General features: G+C 38.3%; 4 protein-coding genes across 5 annotated transcripts; 2 read left to right on the top strand and 2 right to left on the bottom strand.

Moving 5' to 3' along the window:
- Positions 1 to 328: 328 nt before the first annotated feature.
- On the top strand, positions 329 to 4,186 carry LOC148089204 (glutaryl-CoA dehydrogenase, mitochondrial-like). Its single transcript, XM_087804347.1, has 12 exons — positions 329 to 431; positions 721 to 824; positions 895 to 927; positions 1,193 to 1,333; positions 1,403 to 1,465; positions 1,524 to 1,694; positions 1,766 to 1,895; positions 2,848 to 3,064; positions 3,130 to 3,233; positions 3,321 to 3,446; positions 3,538 to 3,698; positions 3,867 to 4,186. The coding sequence occupies exons 2-12, from the start codon at positions 725 to 727 to the stop codon at positions 3,938 to 3,940; spliced, it is 1,320 nt and encodes a 439-aa protein (XP_087660473.1). The 5' UTR covers positions 329 to 431; positions 721 to 724; the 3' UTR covers positions 3,941 to 4,186.
- syce2 (synaptonemal complex central element protein 2) lies at positions 4,157 to 5,214 on the bottom strand. The gene is made up of 4 exons (XM_087804358.1): positions 5,067 to 5,214; positions 4,820 to 4,908; positions 4,582 to 4,696; positions 4,157 to 4,510 (listed from the first exon to the last, which is right to left on the bottom strand). The coding sequence occupies exons 1-4, from the start codon at positions 5,127 to 5,129 to the stop codon at positions 4,322 to 4,324; spliced, it is 456 nt and encodes a 151-aa protein (XP_087660484.1). The 5' UTR covers positions 5,130 to 5,214; the 3' UTR covers positions 4,157 to 4,321.
- Positions 5,215 to 6,417: 1,203 nt separating this feature from the next.
- On the top strand, positions 6,418 to 8,170 carry LOC148089202 (small integral membrane protein 44-like). The gene is made up of 2 exons (XM_087804296.1): positions 6,418 to 6,631; positions 7,887 to 8,170. The coding sequence occupies exons 1-2, from the start codon at positions 6,418 to 6,420 to the stop codon at positions 8,168 to 8,170; spliced, it is 498 nt and encodes a 165-aa protein (XP_087660422.1).
- Positions 8,171 to 11,962: 3,792 nt separating this feature from the next.
- On the bottom strand, positions 11,963 to 15,994 carry acp5a (acid phosphatase 5, tartrate resistant a). 2 transcript variants are annotated; one of them, XM_087804283.1, is made up of 7 exons: positions 15,941 to 15,994; positions 15,753 to 15,835; positions 15,586 to 15,676; positions 14,081 to 14,280; positions 13,886 to 14,010; positions 12,366 to 12,711; positions 11,963 to 12,301 (listed from the first exon to the last, which is right to left on the bottom strand). In XM_087804283.1, exons 2-7 carry the CDS (start codon positions 15,753 to 15,755, stop codon positions 12,053 to 12,055), a joined length of 1,014 nt encoding a protein of 337 aa, XP_087660409.1. In that variant the 5' UTR covers positions 15,756 to 15,835; positions 15,941 to 15,994; the 3' UTR covers positions 11,963 to 12,052. The 2 variants fall into 2 exon arrangements, with proteins under 2 accessions (XP_087660409.1, XP_087660400.1); XM_087804274.1 differs by having other exon boundaries at positions 15,753 to 15,832; positions 15,941 to 15,975.
- Positions 15,995 to 17,225: the final 1,231 nt, after the last annotated feature.

Below are 17,225 nucleotides of genomic sequence, written 5' to 3'. Positions count from 1 at the left end.
GAGTGGCACTTACACAAGCAACACTCAGAATGTTGAGCTTTATTTTTATCAGCCAGTTAACTGGCTGACACCCTCCACACACCCCTCTCATTGGGTAGCAGCAAGCCGCCATCTTGGATGTGGCATCTTCTATGAACTGCAAATCTTGCCTTTACAGTAAAATTACAAAACACGAACGGCTCTCCTCCGTTGTGTAACCGACCTAATAATGTGGTATTGGTTTGTTTAAAGTCGGATAATTATCTAAATAAATATAATAAAAATCGTTCGTTTGCCTCATCTGTCATGGCGGACTAGCGTGCCCACAAACAGCGTCACATAACACGGTGACGTAACACACAGTCGCGTATTACTTAAGCAACTTTTGTGTCTATCAGAGGAGCGCAGACAGAAGGATCTCCACTTTCAGCCCAACAGAAAAGTAACAACAGGTAAAATACATGCTGACGTTGGTGTGAGCCTTTCAATCCTGATGTTTGAGTTCTAAATCTGTGTAAAACCTACGTTTATCTATCTTTAACATCTGACAAATCCAAACCTTACCACTTTTAACATTGGATTAATGGGATATAAAAACGTATTCATATAGTCTAATATTACGTTATTACGACAAACACACATCATTTGGTATAAATAACATATAAGACACAGCATTGATCTGTAGGGTGGCAGGTGGATCTAGAAATGTTTGTTGATAAAGTCTTCTTCATTTGTTCTCAGTAAAATGGCTCTCAGAAGTGTCAGTCGTCTTCTCGTCAATGCCCATAAGTGTGTTGCTGTCAATGCATGCAGAACTCAAGGCACGGCTGCCACAGCTTTCACAGGTACAGATACATTGACAAAATGTCTTTTAAAAGTTTGTAATAATAATAATATTGTTTTGATTTTCACTAGATGCTGAAGAAGTGAAAAAAACTGCAAAGCCAGGTAAGTACAACTGTTGAAGTGTACTTCATGCACATGTGATGTAACCATCTCGTGTGTGTGTGTGTGTGTGTGTGTGTGTGTGTGTGTGTGTGTGTGTGTGTGTGTGTGTGTGTGTGTGTGTGTGTGTGTGTGTGTGTGTGTGTGTGTGTGTGTGTGTGTGTGTGTGTGTGTGTGTGTGTGTGTGTGTGTGTGTGTGTGTGTGTGTGTGTGTGTGTGTGTGTGTGTGTGTGTGTGTGTGTGTGTGTGTGTGTGTGTTGCCCCACAGAGAAGGTGCAGTTCAGCTGGCGTGATGGCCTGGACCTTGAGGGTCGGCTTACAGAAGAGGAAATCATGATCCGGGACTCATTTCGTGACTACTGTCAGGACAAACTCATGCCTCGCATCCTCATGGCCAACAGACACGAGCGTAAGCAACGATACCTTCGTTATTATAATGACATCAAATCTGAAGTGAGTCTCTTCTGAACCACCACAGATTTCCACCGTGAGATTGTTTCAGAGATGGGCGAGTTGGGTGTTTTAGGACCGACTATTAAAGGTACTCTAAAGATTTACATTTGTCATTACATTTGTATTTGACTGTTAAAATCCCACAGGTTACGGGTGTGCGGGCACTAGCTATGTGGCGTATGGTTTGATAGCGAGAGAAGTGGAGCGAGTGGACAGCGGGTATCGGTCAGTCATGAGCGTTCAGTCTTCCCTAGTCATGCATCCCATCAACGCTTACGGCACAGAAGCCCAGAAGGAGAAGTTTCTACCAAAGCTTGGTGAGGAGACGCTTAAAAGTTTGCCTAATGCTGACTTCATCCTGAGGTTTTATTTCATTTCTTTTGATCAGCTCGTGGAGAAATCCTCGGCTGCTTCGGTCTGACGGAACCTAATCATGGCAGTGATCCCGGCAGCATGGAGACCAAAGCCAAGTTCAACCCATCCAGCAGCACATTCACCATCAGCGGAGCCAAAACATGGTCAGTAGAAACGCATATTTGTTGCCATTTCTATTTGATGCTGTTTTTTTTTTTTTTTTTTGTTTTTTTTACAAGTTTTAGCTGCACTTTCTCTTCTCTTTTTCATGATTCAGATTGTTTATACTATGCCATAAATTAACTGTGAGGGAGTAAGGCAAGTAATAGTTCACCTTAAATCCTAACCTCACTCATTTTCTACTGGACCTCATGACCAGGCTTCAATACAAGATGTATGTTACAGACAACCAGTATGGAGGTATTTTGAGGTTTTTAAGCATCATATATTGACACTTGGGAACTCGTCTAAAGTCCTACCACACCGGCTAAAACGCCTGGATATTGCATTTGTCAACTGGCAGATAACGGAGTAATAATAACAAAAGTCCAGATGCAAAAGTTGTCGACGTATACAGTATATGCGATATCATCATTTCTTTTATTTTATTCAAACAGTTGCAAATTAAAACAATTAATTGTCTTGATCAGATTGAATGACTTTTTTTACTTGTCTTAGAAAATTGTACACAATTACCAATTCATACAATTCTTCAGCCTTAAACTCAAAACTAGCACGAGACACCTATATATACATATGAATAAATAGTTTAAAAAAAAAAAAAAACTAGTACTGAGAGAAACCTCTGGCGTTACCAGGAAAGATAAAATGTGTTTCTTGTCATAAAAAATTGTTATGTGAAAAATTTGCATGAGAGATTTTAGAACATTTCCAGTACACTGTTCTGACTTAAGGGGGAGCCAGAAGCTCTGTTTTCAATCTTGTGTATCGGTGCCTTAATTATACCTTCACTTGTCATAGATTAATTACATTTGAGAACTTTATATCATGGCCACGTTGAGAGAAACCATTTAAAATGTCAGTCTTAAAAAAGTCAAAATATAAACTTAAAAAACAAACTGTTAAGGTGTTTAAGTAAACACTCTTATGTTCCAGGATCACAAACTCTCCTGTGGCCGACATCGCGGTCGTGTGGGCCAAGTGTGAAGACGGAAAGGTTCGCGGATTTATTCTAGAACGTGGAATGGAAGGTTTTACTACACCCAAGATTGAAGGGAAGTTTTCGCTGAGAGCATCTGCAACCGGGATGATCCTCATGGATGACGTAGAGGTTCCTGAAGAGAACATGCTGCCGCACGTCTCCGGTCTGGCTGTGAGTGTTTCCTCCTGATGAAACATTAAACGCATTGTGAAATATTTAAACTCATTATCTACCAGGGTCCATTTGGGTGTCTTAACAATGCTCGGTATGGAATTGCCTGGGGAGCGCTTGGAGCTGCGGAGTTCTGCTTCCATGCTGCCAGGCAGTACACTTTGGACAGGTACATGAATTTTTCAAAAGAACATTTTTACCATTCAGGCCACACTGGTTTGAACTCACCATTTGTGCTTTTTTTTACCCTTGTTAGAATTCAGTTCGGGGTTCCGCTCGCCAGGAACCAACTGATGCAGAAGAAGATGGCCGACATGTTGACGGAGATCACGCTGGGACTCCAGTCATGTTTGACTTTGGGAAGACTCATTGACGAGAAAAAGTATGAAATATTGTAACTCCTTTCCTTTAGTTTGATTGGGAATTTAATCTGATCGTAAACATCTTAAAGATCCTTTTTTTTTTATTCACAGAGCTGCTCCAGAGATGATCTCCATGTTAAAAAGAAATAGCTGTGGGAAGGCATTGGATATCGCAAGACAAGCTAGAGACATGTTGGGAGGGAACGGGATCGCAGACGAGTATCATATTATTCGTCATGTAATGAACCTGGAGGCAGTGAACACTTATGAAGGTAAGAAAAGAACTAGTTATACATTGGTTATTCAACAATCTCTTGTTTTATTTGATCTGCCAGAGCTTTAATATTAAGTCTCTCAGATTGTAATGTGAATACTACTACCATAACTTAATCTGTTTTGTAGTAAAACACATTTCCTCAAAGTTTTAATGTGTGTTCTAGGGACTCACGACATCCACGCATTGATCTTAGGCAGAGCCATCACCGGACTTCAGTCTTTCACCGTTGGAAAGTAAAAGTTCTTGATTTTTGGTGGAATTTACATAAAGACGCAAACTATTGTCAAACTTTTTTAGATCGCAAGTTGTGACTGGCAGCATTTTTCTTTGGTTATTCGTATTTGTTTCTCGTGAATAATAATATTGCCAAAGATACTCTATCTGTACGGGTAACATTTACCTCAAGAGAGGAAAGAAGTGGTTTCTGAGTTGTAAATAAAAGCTGGAAGCATGTATCCCTGCAAATAAATGTTGTAAAACTTTTTTTTTATTTCTGAACAACTAAAGACTATATCCCAGGAAACATTTCTGTAGCTAACATTACACTAACATCAAAATGGTAAATTAATGGTGAGTGGAACAGTAAGGTTGGAAAAAAATAAAACATTAATCATTTGCTCACTGGATCATGGATTGATCCATTTTCAGAGAAGCAATAACCTTCATGGCTTCCTTGAGTTCCTCATTGAGGTGGTTACATCTCACCAAAACTTCACTCAGTTCCATCAGCTGCTGCTCCATCTCTTTGCTGTTGGCCTCATAGATGGTGTGCATGTGGTCCTGCACCATCAGGCATGTCTTTGTCACCTGGCAGAGCGTAAGAGTCACTAACAAGGGAACCAACGCAACTGTAGGATATCACCGTAACACACGGTTACCTTTTCTACCAATTCTTTCTTAAACTTTTCGATGATTTCCTGGTCACTGGCACGTCTGGCGTTTATTCTCTCCACCATGGCTTCAGCCCGTCTGCCGAGGTCATACATTGTAAAACTGCAAAACACAGTAGAGTGTTTAAAATAACTTAAATCTCCTCATCGCATTTACAAAAAAGGATCCAACATAATTAAATCCCTAGCTCACAAGGAAAAATACTGAAAGAAAGAGAACAACTACCTTGTAGCTTGTTTTTGCATGTCATTCCCACCATCTTGTGAAGACATTGCACTGGAGGATCCTGGTCCAGCTGAGGCAACCTCTTGACCCTAAAGCAGCAATATTATTGTGAATATATAATGTATACAATTTATTTATTTTCACCTTATTTTTAATGTAAAAATGTATTTAATTAAACTTCGGTTTTTAAACAACTGAGTCCAAGTAAGATTTCAATATTATCCTAAACCTGTATTATTCTACTTACCATTGAGTACACTTCCTCAGTTTCCTCAACATTCTGCCCCAAATAGTCAGAAAAAAACGCCATTTTTAAAAAGGCAGTAAATAGTTGTTGAATTATTTTATATAAAGCGATTTATTTTACAGCTTAAACAGCTCAGTCTTCGCGCCCTTTTAGCGCTCACGTTGATTGGCTGAAAGTCCAAGTGACAGTTCGAAGAAATCTGGTGTGACAGCGCTGCCTAGTGACAAATATTAGGAATAACAACTACAAACATGTCGAGCGAGTGATCGTGAATCTCAGACACAACTATACAGAGACAGTTAAAACTGAAAAAAGTTTGATTATGTTGCAACAATATTGGTAATACATGATGAAGATTTGAGGGCACACAAGCTTTACTCTTTTAAGAGATTGCGTTTTAAAAACAAAAACGTTTTCCTTCCAAAATGATTATATTTTGCATGATTAATAAGAATAAAAGTGACTAATGTTCTATAAAGAAAGTTGTATTTAATTAAAGTTACATTTAAAGCATAAAATATTATTTACCTTTAGAGAAATGTTTTATGATAAAGTAGTGAGACACAATAATATTGGGTCCATTTATTTATTTGCTATTCAGTTTGACTGTTCAGCGTAAAAGTTTTCTATTAAATTATATTATTATTATTATTATTTGGATTATTGTCCTACGAAATAAATTAAAGGAAATGTTCTTCAATATTAACATTGACATTCTTCAGATACATTTATACCTGAACTTATTTATAACCAAACAAAAACATTTTGTTGAAGTTGAAGTTGTTGCGTAACCATCTGTCTCCACGTTCAAAGAGAGAATATAAATTGCGTATAGGATTAGAATTTTGAGAGGAAATTGCACATTTGTTTTTTTTAAATGTCATGTTTTATTTTTTAATTGTAAAATATAAACTCTTTTTATGAACCTGGGGTGTCAGATGACGGAAGCAACAGTTTAACGTTATCTTTAGATAATGAAGCTTGATTATGGCTGGATGGGATGAGAGGCTCCCTGACCTCTGCTTTGATAAGAAGCATAATCCCCCTCGTTTTCGACTGCTGAGACTCCACCCACAAACTGGATTAAATCCTGGCTGAGAACACACAGACTGGGACAGTTGACTCATGACGTTGGATTCCTGACCGTCTTACTAATATATATATATCTTTTTATAATAAATCCTCAAATGTTTAATTTAATTATTATTTGAATGAGCCATTAGACTCTAGATTATAATCTTTTTTTCAACAGAGGGGGTGACCTAATTCAATGGATTTAATGGTCGCATTTTCTAAAACATTTTTTTTTTAAACCTGACTTCATGAAGTAAGGAGCGGTAAACCTCAAGACATGGAGAGCTACAACTACACAAATGGAAGACGTACATTCCCAATTTTGGTGAAGAGCATCGAGCCCCTTTATAAGGAGTACACCCCACCACCAAGGGACCTCATCCAGCTGCCTCAACCAGTCATTTATGTGTCAATGGCCGTCCTGGTCGTGGTTGCTGTAGCGTACGCCATCGTGGGTCACCTCATCAAAGACCTCATGCTGGATATAATGGGTATGTTTCAAAACCTCTTTTAAGTTCAGTATGTAAGAAACATAAGACATTAAAATAAAAATAAAAGTAAACATGTGTCATTTCTCAACTCAGGCTCAATTCCTTATTCATATGATTCTCTTTTTTATTGTAAACAAGTCTTTTTTAGCGTGCTGTAGCAGACAAGATGAATTTAAGATTTTCCTTTATTAACTAAATAGTTTTCCTATTATTAAAAAATGTCTATAAACAAGCTAGCAGGTAAAGCATTTTGTTCATCTATTATTTATTATGCTTCTCTAACTTATATCACTCTACTAAAAAGAGCAAATTAAAAAAAACATGTGTCTACTTGAGAACTTGACTCCTGCAAGGGTTTGATTGTCACTTCATGAAAATGTGTCGCGATGGTATATAAAAATGCCATACACATACACACATATATATATATATATATATATATATATATATATATATATTCTGATTTGTATATAGTAAATTATAATAATTGAAATAATTAATTTGAATGAATATAGTTTTTGTCAAAAGATGAGAATTTGTTAATCAATATGTTAGGTGCTAATTGTAACTTGGGATTTTCTGGACATGTTAAAATTCTCCATGCGTCGGTAAAAATGAAAAAGAAGACCCAACACTTAACACATTACATTTACGAGAGCTTGGAAAATATGCAAACGGCTAAAGGTCAGATCCTGAATGACCCCAATATAAAATAATTAAAACACAAACAGAATCAATTAATAAATATTGTATATGAAACAAGTGCAAATGGATGTCTTCAGCTTCTCAGCCAATCTCTATGAAAGAATATCAGCCCCATGAGAACATTGAATGGTGTTGATTTTATTTTAACATTTTAAGTTGGATCATTTTGATTGTAATGTTGTTTTTTTTTAAGCATTTCATAATTTTTTTTAAACTTTCTTTTTGCCCTCTAATTATTGTTCGAAACCTGTATCAACCATTACACGCAGAGACATCCCTTGACCCACTTCTTCCTCTCCTGTATATCCCTGAGCCGCTCTCAGGTAACAACCCTTTCTTAAAGAGGATCAATTCTCCTTCTACACTTGAGCTTAAAGTCAGTTTCCAAAATATCTACTCCTCACATGTGACCCAGAGATGCTCATTCTAATAAATTGAGTGTAAGAATGATTCTTCAAAGAATCAACATCATCCATGCTTGTCAACACAAAAGCTATCACCATCATCATCCATCAAGCATCTTTGTTAAGCTTCTTGTTTTCTCTTGTAGACTGTCTGCTCGGTCCGATTGAGACAGACAACAAGAAAAAAGAAGGAGAGGTGGGTGGCGTCAACCTTTCCAACATCCCTCCTTCTCTCGCCCTCTCGCACCCCAACGCCTTTCATGTGTGGGATCAGGATGACGTCATCATCCCCATCGCACCGCTGGATGAAAGCCCATCGACCAGCCCTCTGATGGCCGTCATGCCGTACATACCGTCCATTTTCCCCACCGGCCTCAGCATCAGCAGCCCGTCCTCCATCCTGCACATCCCCAAGGAGACCGACGCCTGATACCCATAAAAGAACATTTGTGGAGCAGCTTTCACGTTCAGCCGTTTCTGCCTGGTATCATCCCTTGGATGTGAGAAACACCTTCACTCAGAGAAGCCATGGTGAGTGACTAAGAAGGGGAGGAATGCACAAACATGGAATCTTTTTTGGGTTTGGAATCTTCAGTCAAACTGTTGTGTTATTTCTCCAATGTGTTTCCATCGTTAATCTTGTGTACTTTTTACACCGTAGAATCCTTGTTTGGAATACAATTCTTGATTGTAGGATACACAACTATAAAGTGACGATGTGTGGAAGTGCATACACCTCTTCATTGCACTTAAATAATTACCCCTGCAAAGGAGTAGCAGAGAATGTTTTCACCCGCTTTTTTTCTTTGGAATGGATTGTGAAGAATCTTATAAGAGATAGATTTTGGTGGCGATCTTGAAGCTTTTAAAAGCTTTGGTGCAAGGCCTCTCACCGCTGGTGCACATGCACATAGCAGCAAACTGACTTCATTAAAAGCAGGAAACAACTGAGTCACTAAAATAAGTCAACTTACTGACTGTGATTAGAAAGTCGTTCGTTGACTTGATCTGTTTTGTCCTGTTCTCAGAAGATGAGAAGATGTTAATAAAAACCTTCAGGTCATGTTGCAAACCTGTAACTCTGTCATAATCCAGTTTTTCCACATGTTTTCTCTCCAGTGGAAAGGAGCACCTTGGCTGAGGTATTCTTAATGTCAGTGCTTTGTTTTTCTTATAACAGATTGATCATGTGTAATAAAAAAAAACTTTAAAATAAAGTCTTGATTAATTGATTAAATCATTTTTTACCGTTTAATCCCTTATGGGGGTCACCCTGGGGGGACTGGAACATATCCTAGTTTCATTGGGCGAGAGGCGGGGGACACCCTGGACAGGACGACAGTCTGTTGCAGGTAACAGAAAGACAGGAATATTTTTGTTGTAAAAACGAAACAAAACATATTTTTATGTTTGAATTAATGGATTATTCTATATTAGGTGCATCTGCACGGTCTGGTCAAACTCCAGATCTGGAGATTAAGAAGATTAGGTATAAAGATTATCTCCTCTTTATTACTTTTCAGCCATAGAATTAGAGGGTCAGGTTTGCCAACTCTATGTTTATCTGGCGACAGGTCTGCGCTGAGGAACACTTCTAAAAATAATATTGTGTTTGAGTCACACAGAGGAACCTTTGGCTCTGAACTGTGGTAAGGTTCCCTTGCTTGAACTTATGTTTGGTAGGTTCTCACACTCACAAGAAGAATCTGAACAAAGAGTAGCGTTGTGTCAACCGATCAGAGTCCAGATTTACAATGATGAACGCAGAGAAAAAAAATAATCATAAAGTCAAATTCTGGCTTTCAAATCCATCATTTGACCTTCTTTTTGCTACCATTTGAGGAATGATAGGAAGTTGTCTTGTCACAGGAAACATGATTTTAAGAAGTAAATAATTCAGTTCAACTTCCTAACCATGAAAATTGTTGCTAGATGTTTTCAGCAATTTTACAACCCATTTATTTAGGACGGCTATTAATACCGAGTAGTATGGTGACACTTTTTTTTGTCCTATTTCACGTCATTTCATTGCTTTACTGTTTTTAATTACTCTTTTTTGTATCCCTAATTTATTAACTGCTGTAAAGCACTTTGGTTCACCCAAAGGATTGTTGTGAAGGTCTGTATAAATAAAGTATGTTTACATCTACATTCTGTCACAGAATACTCTGGCATTAAAACAAATACAAGCGGAGGAAGGAGATAAATAATCCAGAAAGATGGATTGGATTTTTATGATGTGATGTTGAGTTAATGGGGATGTAATGATAAAATAAGATATAGTAACACATGTCTTAGCACAAGAGGTACATCGTTACAACAGCACGATTAGGAGTCTTCAACATGCAGATATCTAAGCAGCTTTTCTTCTTAAACCACATACTGTGACGACACCAATCCAGTACATGTAGATTGGGCTTGAACTCTGACCCTTCACTCTCCTGCAGTTTGTTGTCTCACGTCAACTGGCGTCAGCATACTATTTCCTGAAACTTAATTTAACTTGCTGTGAAGATAAAAACTGAGGTGTAACATCAGTAACTGCTCAAGTGGATGTGAATCTTTATCTCACTGGCAAAATGTTGGCGCTGAGTGTTGGACTAGGATTAACTGTGTTTCTACTTCGGCCACTCAGTTTTAATCTTTGCTGGCAGCAGGTTCTATATCTTGACTGTTAAGATCCTTTCAGATGTTCAGATCCTTTTTTTTCTGCCCCTGAAAGATCAAGCCCCTCGGACATGCAACGCCCCGACCCGGCACATGCCACACAGGGCACACGTAGAGGGTCACAGCCACAACTGCAGCGGGCATCCACCCCAAGACCAACCCACCCACAGCCCCCCCATCATGGACAAGGGGGAAGGCCACCCAGGCCAGATTTAATTTACTGATGTAGAGAAACATATCTTGTAAAATATCTTTAACTGTATTTAACGTTTTCATTATTAATTTTAAATGTTTTTTGTTTTCTGTATGGTAAATATAATTGAAGGGATTATTGTCTGGACATTTGTCATAAAACATCTTTGTCAAATCAGGGATGAAAATGTTTGTGTCATTCACGTTATTTTGTTATTCTAAATGTTAAATATGCAAATTCTTAATTTTAAAACATCTTGTTTTTTTTTAATGAAGATTGAAACAATGCACACATTAGTCAATAAAATGATTGATGTGCACTCACAGAAGATCTTAAGAAAGACGTGTATGATAAAGAAAATAACATACAAAAATATAGAATATTAAATTTACTCTTACTCTTATACAACTTACGATTATTTTTTAATTGACTTCTTGATTACAAATGTAAAGTAGAAAAATTAAGGTTTTTTAATTTATTTTTTTATGTGTAATAGAAGGCGATTCAAAAGATAGTTTGAAATTCCATTGCAAACAACTGTGAAACTGCAGTGTACCGTCATCAGTATGTGGCAGTCCAGACGCATTTTTCAAGCCAGTTCTTAGTTTTTGTTGATGAAAAAGTTTCATGTACTGTATATTCAAGTTTGCTTTTGGAAATTGCAGTGTGAATGCTGAATCTGTAAACTCACATGCTTGAAAGAATTAGTATTCAAAGTAAAAATGTGAGGAGACAGTTGAAATGATGGCATAAAGAACAAAGACTGATGTGAAAACGTTGAAATAAAGGGAAAAAGGTTGAGAAGAAAAAAGTAGAATTATTAGCATAAGTAGAATTAGTAGTAAAAGTATTAGAATTAGTAGTATAAGTACAATTAGTAAAAGCAGAAGTATAAGTAGCAGTAGAAATAGAAGTAGTAAGTAGAGAAAAGTGTTTTAAAAGTTGACTGAAATTTCTAGGTGCGATTATATGAATGTACCTGAAGGTCAAAGTGGAAGGAGTTAAAACATGAGTTGAAGAGGTTTCCTGTTCAAGTGAATGGAGGGGGGGGAAAAGAGTAGAAAAAAAAAAACATAGAAGAAAGAGTTGAGGATATAAAAGAAAGCTAGAACATAGCCTGCATTTCGGGAATGAGCCGTATTGATAAAAGTTTGAATGGTTCAAATGGGATAAAATTTGTAGGCTGTACAACGTTTAGGTCAGAAGAAGTAAAATCAGACGTATGGAGAGAAACAGGATCTCAATACTGTGAATGCTTAGCACAATATAGAAAATACATTTAGCATTTTTGGGGACTTTAACATTTAAACCTCCTTTCAACCAAAACACTCAAAATTAAATAAAGAAGGTTTTCAAGAACACTTAAATAGAAACTATTTTTTATTCAGATACAAAAATCACTTAAAACCCGGATCTAAAAATCACTCTCCTGCGAGAATAGACGATTGAGGTTCATGTCATGAGGGTGACGTCTCGTGGAGAGAGGACGGTGCGATAGAGGGACGTCCCCCGGGCCTGTAAGAAGGTCACGACCATCTTGTCCTTCGTCACCTCTGCGTGGACAAAACCTCCCAGAGTGGACGCTTGGCCTGTGAAGAACTTGACCGAGTCTTTTGGAACACGGTTCCAGTGACGGACGTCAGGATCCAGGAAGTTTCCAGCACCGCTGACAATGTAGCCCACGTTCAACTCTTGGATGTACTGACGGGGAGAGAGAGTTACATCAGAGTTACCTTTAAAAAAACAAAATGGCATCAGCACCAACCTGGAGGTTGTGGTCGTGTCCACAGAGAAAGGCAGTGGCCTTGTACTTCAGCAGCAGTGGACGGAGCCGTTGCAGGAGACAGTCTGTGGGTCCGTGTTCGGACACGGACCACACTGGGTAGTGACCAGCCACCAGCAGGAAGTCCGCTCTGTTCTGGGCCAGTCGCTGCTGCAGCCAGGTCAGTTGACGGTTGGCGTGTACGGCGTCCAGAGGTCCTCGCGGCTTCTCGTCCAGGTAGTCCAGAGAGTTTCCACACAGCATCACGGTGTCCAGCATGATGATGGTCAGGGTCTTGTTGGTGCTCGGGATGCGGAAGTTCAGCTCGTAGTAGAACCCAGGAAACCTCCTGATACAGAACCAGAAGACAGTAAACGTCGCCCAAGAACTGAAGTCAGACTATGGAAATAAATCAGAGCCATGATAACATTTGTACATTTATTACATATTGGAATATTAAATTGAAAGTTTGACAATAATTATATTAAAAATGTTCAAGTTTGTAAAATTCATTGAATGATTGGAATTTAAATGACATTTGGAATGTTCTTGCATTCACATCCTTTAAATGTAATTTAAAAAAATGTATTTAATTGTGCCAACATTTTATACATTTAAAAGGCAACAGATTGTTTTTGGTCAATTCTTACAGAGATTGATACCCTTATTCCAATCATTCAAAAGTCATTATATTCCAATGTAGTCTTAAAATGTTTTATCCTTAAATACTTTATTATTTAAAGTTAACATTTGAAATGATAAATTAAACTATTCTGATGGCACCTATATACTTCCATATCAGACTGAGCCTCTCAGCATCGACTTCTTGCTGTAAGTAGTAGTAGAATTAGTGGTAAAATTATAAGTATAAGTAGTAGAAGAAGTAGTAAAAGTATAAGAAAAGGAGTAGTAAAAATATAAGTAAAAGCAGTAGTAGAATTAGTAGTGAAAGTATAAGCAGAGGTAGTAGAATTAGTTGTAAAAGTAGTAGTAAAAGTATAATTAAAATCAGTAGTAGAATTAGTAAAATTATAAGCAGAAGTAGTAAAATTATAAGCAGAATTAGAAGAATTAGTAGTAAAAGTATAAGCAAACAGAGTAGTGAAAATAGTAGTAAAAGTATAAGCTGAAGAAGTAGAGAAAAGTGTTTTGAATGAAGTTTCTAGGTGTGAGAAGATGAATGAACCTGAAGGTCAAAGTGGAAGGAGTTGAAGATGTTTTCCATTCAAGTGAATGGGGGAAAAAAAAAAAAAGAAGAAAAAGGGTTGAAAAGAGGAATAGAAGATTGATAAAAGCTTGAATCGTTCAAATCGGATAACATTTGAAGAAGGAGATGCATACAAAGCTTAGGTCAGAAGAAGTAAAATAAGACGTAAAGAGAGAAACAGGATCTCAATACAGTGAATGCTTCACACAATATAGAAAATACATTTAGCATTTTGGGGATTTTTACAATTACACCTCCTTTCAACCAAAACCTCCCGTTAAATAATCAAAATAAAATACTAGACCAAGCCTCTCACCATCGCTCAGACTTCTTGCTGTACTCCATCTGGGCTCGAACGTTCCCGGCGTGGTCGTGATTCCCAGCCAGCACGTACCAGGGCACCTGGAGAGACTTGGCCGTGTACACCGTCTCAAACGTGTCCTGAGTCACGAGCAGACAAACAGAATCACACCAAGTGTTGCAGTTCCTCGACAGAAGGACACAAACTGACCTTAAACCGCGGCGACTCCACACTGTTCACTCCTGTGTAGTAAAAGTTATCGCCAAGGGACAGAACAAAGTCGGTTCCCATCTGCTCAGCAACTTTGCCCATTTCCCGGGCAGTAGCTTTCTGCACCGCAGTGATGTACGGTGGGTAAGGCACGCCGCCCCAGTCCCCCACAGCCAGGAACTTAATGGAGGTTCTGTTCTCTGTCGACAGATACAAGTCTTGTTTTTAACATTGTGCGTCAGTACTGAGTCTTTGAATTCAAGTTTGTGCGTCAGTACTGAGTCTTTGAATTCAAGTTTGTGCATCAGTACTGAGTCTATGAATTCAAGTTTGTGTGTCAATACAGAGTCTATGAATTCAAATTTGTGCATCAGTACTGAGTCTATGAATTCAAGTTTGTGTGTCAATACTGAGTCTTTGAATTCAAATTTGTGCATCAGTACGGAGTCTATGAATTCAAGTTTGTGTGTCAATACTGAGTCTATGAATTCAAGTTTGTGTGTCAATACTGAGTCTTTGAATTCAAATTTGTGCATCAGTACTGAGTCTATGAATTCAAGTTTGTGTGTCAATACTGAGTCTTTGAATTCAAATTTGTGCATCAGTACTGAGTCTATGAATTCAAGTTTGTGTGTCAATACTGAGTCTTTGAATTCAAGTTTGTGCGTCAGTACTGAGTCTTTGAATTCAAGTTTGTGCGTCAATACCGAGTCTTTGAATTCAAATTTGTGCGTCAATACCGAGTCTTTGAATTCAAGTTTGTGCGTCAGTACTGAGTCTTTGAATTCAAATTTGTGCGTCAGTACTGAGTCTTTGAATTCAAATTTGTGCGTCAGTACTGAGTCTTTGAATTCAAATTTGTGCGTCAGTACTGAGTTTTTGAATTCAAGTTTGTGCGTCAGTACCGAGTCTTTGAATTCAAGTTTGTGCGTCAATACTGAGTTTTTGAATTCAAGTTTTTGCGTCAGTACAGAGTCTTTGAATTCAAGTTTGTGTGTCAATATTGAGTTTTTGAATTCAAGTTTGTGCGTCAATACTGAGTCTTTGAATTCAAGTTTGTGCGTCAGTACTGAGTCTTTGAAGTTGTTGACGATGCAGATAAAACTAGAAAGAAAACAAATCAATAAAATAATGAAAATTCATAAAGATGTGCCGTCAATGTTTTAGGGTTGCTAGATTACATTTGAACACCTTAACGAAAATTGGATCAAATGAAAAAAAAAAATAGTGTATAAAGAAGCATGTGGGGGGAGAGGGGGGTCAACAATAAACGCTCATAATTAAACAGTCCTTGTGATAACTGTGTAAAGAATAAAAAAATATACATATAAGAATGGGGAATATTAAAACGGTCTTCGTGATAGTTTTTTTAAAGCAAAAAATGAAAACGTCATCTCAAATAAAAAAGGGGGATAATTAAACAATCTTTGTAAAATGAAAGGGTCTTCGAGAACACAATTGTTCACCATCAAAAAACTGAACACCAGAGACAACATCGAACTCACTGGCGCCTCCCTCCAGGTCCTGGAAGGCTGTTGGGAAGCAGAAGGTCAGCGGGATGACAGCGACCAGGACGGACACCAGCGCGAGCTCCATCTGTGACGACGAAAAACAGACCTTCAGAACCTCAAGAAGGGAGTTTGTAAGTTTAAAAAAAAAAAGCAGGTCCTACCATCTTCACCCTGCCTTCCTTGACTGAGACGCTTCTTCAGCTGCAACTCCACCTGTGGCCACACCAGCTGCAACTAGTTACTGCTGATCAGGAGAGCAGAGCAGGTCAAAGGTCAGCAGAGCTCAACCTGATTATTCCACACATTCCCACACTGTGAGGACGCAGGAATGGAAGATAGAAACACTCACGCTCGACGGGTCCGTCGGTTCTTCCCTGACTGAGCAACCGACTGTGGCTTTTTATCAGCAGGCAACAGTGGTCACGTGATCACACCCTGACTCAGTCTCCTGACCCGCCACCGCTATTATCCACTCTTCCTGTTCACTGGTTCCACTTCCATGTCTGGAGGATATTGTTTTTAAAATGACAAACAACAAACCCGTGTGTGCAACTGGTGTCTCTTCCTGGCTTCTGAACGGTGACACACATAGGCCATAACATTATGACCCCCTGCTTTAGCAGGAGCAAGAAAAACGAAAGTGCTTCAATAGAATTCCTTATTTTAATCCTTTTTACGTCACATGACAAGAACAGGGTTTGTAGAGCTTAAGGCTTAAGGTTAATTCAAGACTTTGTGCAGGATTTATTTTTTTAATTCTTTAATTTAAAATGGTATTTTACAAAGTACACTTTGCCCAGCAACAATTTCAGCCATGAAGACCAGATTTGGTTGGTCTGATGAAGCTTCGTGAAGCAGTGTCATGTTGTTTAGAGGTCAGGAGGTCATCAGTTTAAAAATGATGTGCAGAGAGCGCCATCTAGTGGAGTCTGAAGATAATGACACTGCTTCATGAAGCTTCATCAGAGTTAACGTTTACACAAAAAACAAACGTCTGTTTAAGAAGTTGTGACATCGACCACAATAAAGTAGAAGCAGGACGTTCATCTGCTGCACGAGTCAAGAGGCTGAAACTCATCTTAATCACATTTGTAAGACTTTTAAAAAATGTATTTAAGACATTTTTATGCCAATCAAGGCCTTATTTTTTTAGATTCATGGAACCAGTGCCTGTAATGCAAAAACAAAGTCATTCCTCATGATATCGTTCTTGTTGAGTCTAGAACACTCATTAAGCCCTGTTGGAAAGTGACCAGAACGCTGCATGGAATGTCTCTCTGGGCCAGGAGCCAGCTGGTCCCGCTCAGTAAACAACAAACTCCTCTTTGTGTCCCACCTTGATGACTCTTTCACCGAAGAGCCCGATGTCATCAGTGTACAAAGACACTCGCTTAACGTCCTGTTGACGCATTTTCTGGGATTGAGGTCAAATCGCCTCAGGAGTTTTTAAGAAGTCCTCGCTCATCTTTTAGATAAGGACTCAATACAGCACGATTCTTTTCTTCCATCTTACCCACGATACCATCACTTTCACCTCTGCTTTAACTTTTATCTGTGCATTAACTTTGTTCCTTGTTTTTTGTGTATATTCTGTCTATTAGTTGATTAAGTTTTTTGATTATTTATTTCATTTT

The sequence above is a fragment of the Callionymus lyra genome, chromosome 1 (genome assembly GCF_982586985.1).
Source record: "Callionymus lyra chromosome 1, fCalLyr1.hap1.1, whole genome shotgun sequence".
NCBI lineage: Eukaryota > Metazoa > Chordata > Actinopteri > Syngnathiformes > Callionymidae > Callionymus > Callionymus lyra.
The sequence above is the reverse complement of the archived record's forward strand: the minus strand, read 5'-3'. Positions and strand labels throughout refer to the sequence as shown.

Bases quoted from the DNA above. Each gene is read 5' to 3' on its own strand.
- LOC148089202 (XM_087804296.1), top strand. From the start codon at position 6,418: ATGGAGAGCTACAACTACACAAATGGAAGACGTACATTCCCAATTTTG. The intron at 6,632-7,886 runs GTATGTTTCAAA...TTTCTCTTGTAG, and splicing joins CCTCATGCTGGATATAATGG to ACTGTCTGCTCGGTCCGATT.
- LOC148089204 (XM_087804347.1), top strand. From the start codon at position 725: ATGGCTCTCAGAAGTGTCAGTCGTCTTCTCGTCAATGCCCATAAGTGT. The intron at 928-1,192 runs GTAAGTACAACT...GTTGCCCCACAG, and splicing joins GAAAAAAACTGCAAAGCCAG to AGAAGGTGCAGTTCAGCTGG. The intron at 1,466-1,523 runs GTACTCTAAAGA...AAAATCCCACAG, and splicing joins TTTAGGACCGACTATTAAAG to GTTACGGGTGTGCGGGCACT.
- syce2 (XM_087804358.1), bottom strand. From the start codon at position 5,129: ATGGCGTTTTTTTCTGACTATTTGGGGCAGAATGTTGAGGAAACTGAG. The intron at 4,909-5,066 runs GTAAGTAGAATA...TTGCTGCTTTAG, and splicing joins CTGAGGAAGTGTACTCAATG to GGTCAAGAGGTTGCCTCAGC. The intron at 4,511-4,581 runs GTAACCGTGTGT...ACGCTCTGCCAG, and splicing joins AGAAAGAATTGGTAGAAAAG to GTGACAAAGACATGCCTGAT.
- acp5a (XM_087804283.1), bottom strand. The intron at 12,712-13,885 runs GTGAGAGGCTTG...GTTCTGTATCAG, and splicing joins AGCAAGAAGTCTGAGCGATG to GAGGTTTCCTGGGTTCTACT. The intron at 12,302-12,365 runs GTTGGTGCTGAT...TCTCCCCGTCAG, and splicing joins GACACGACCACAACCTCCAG to TACATCCAAGAGTTGAACGT.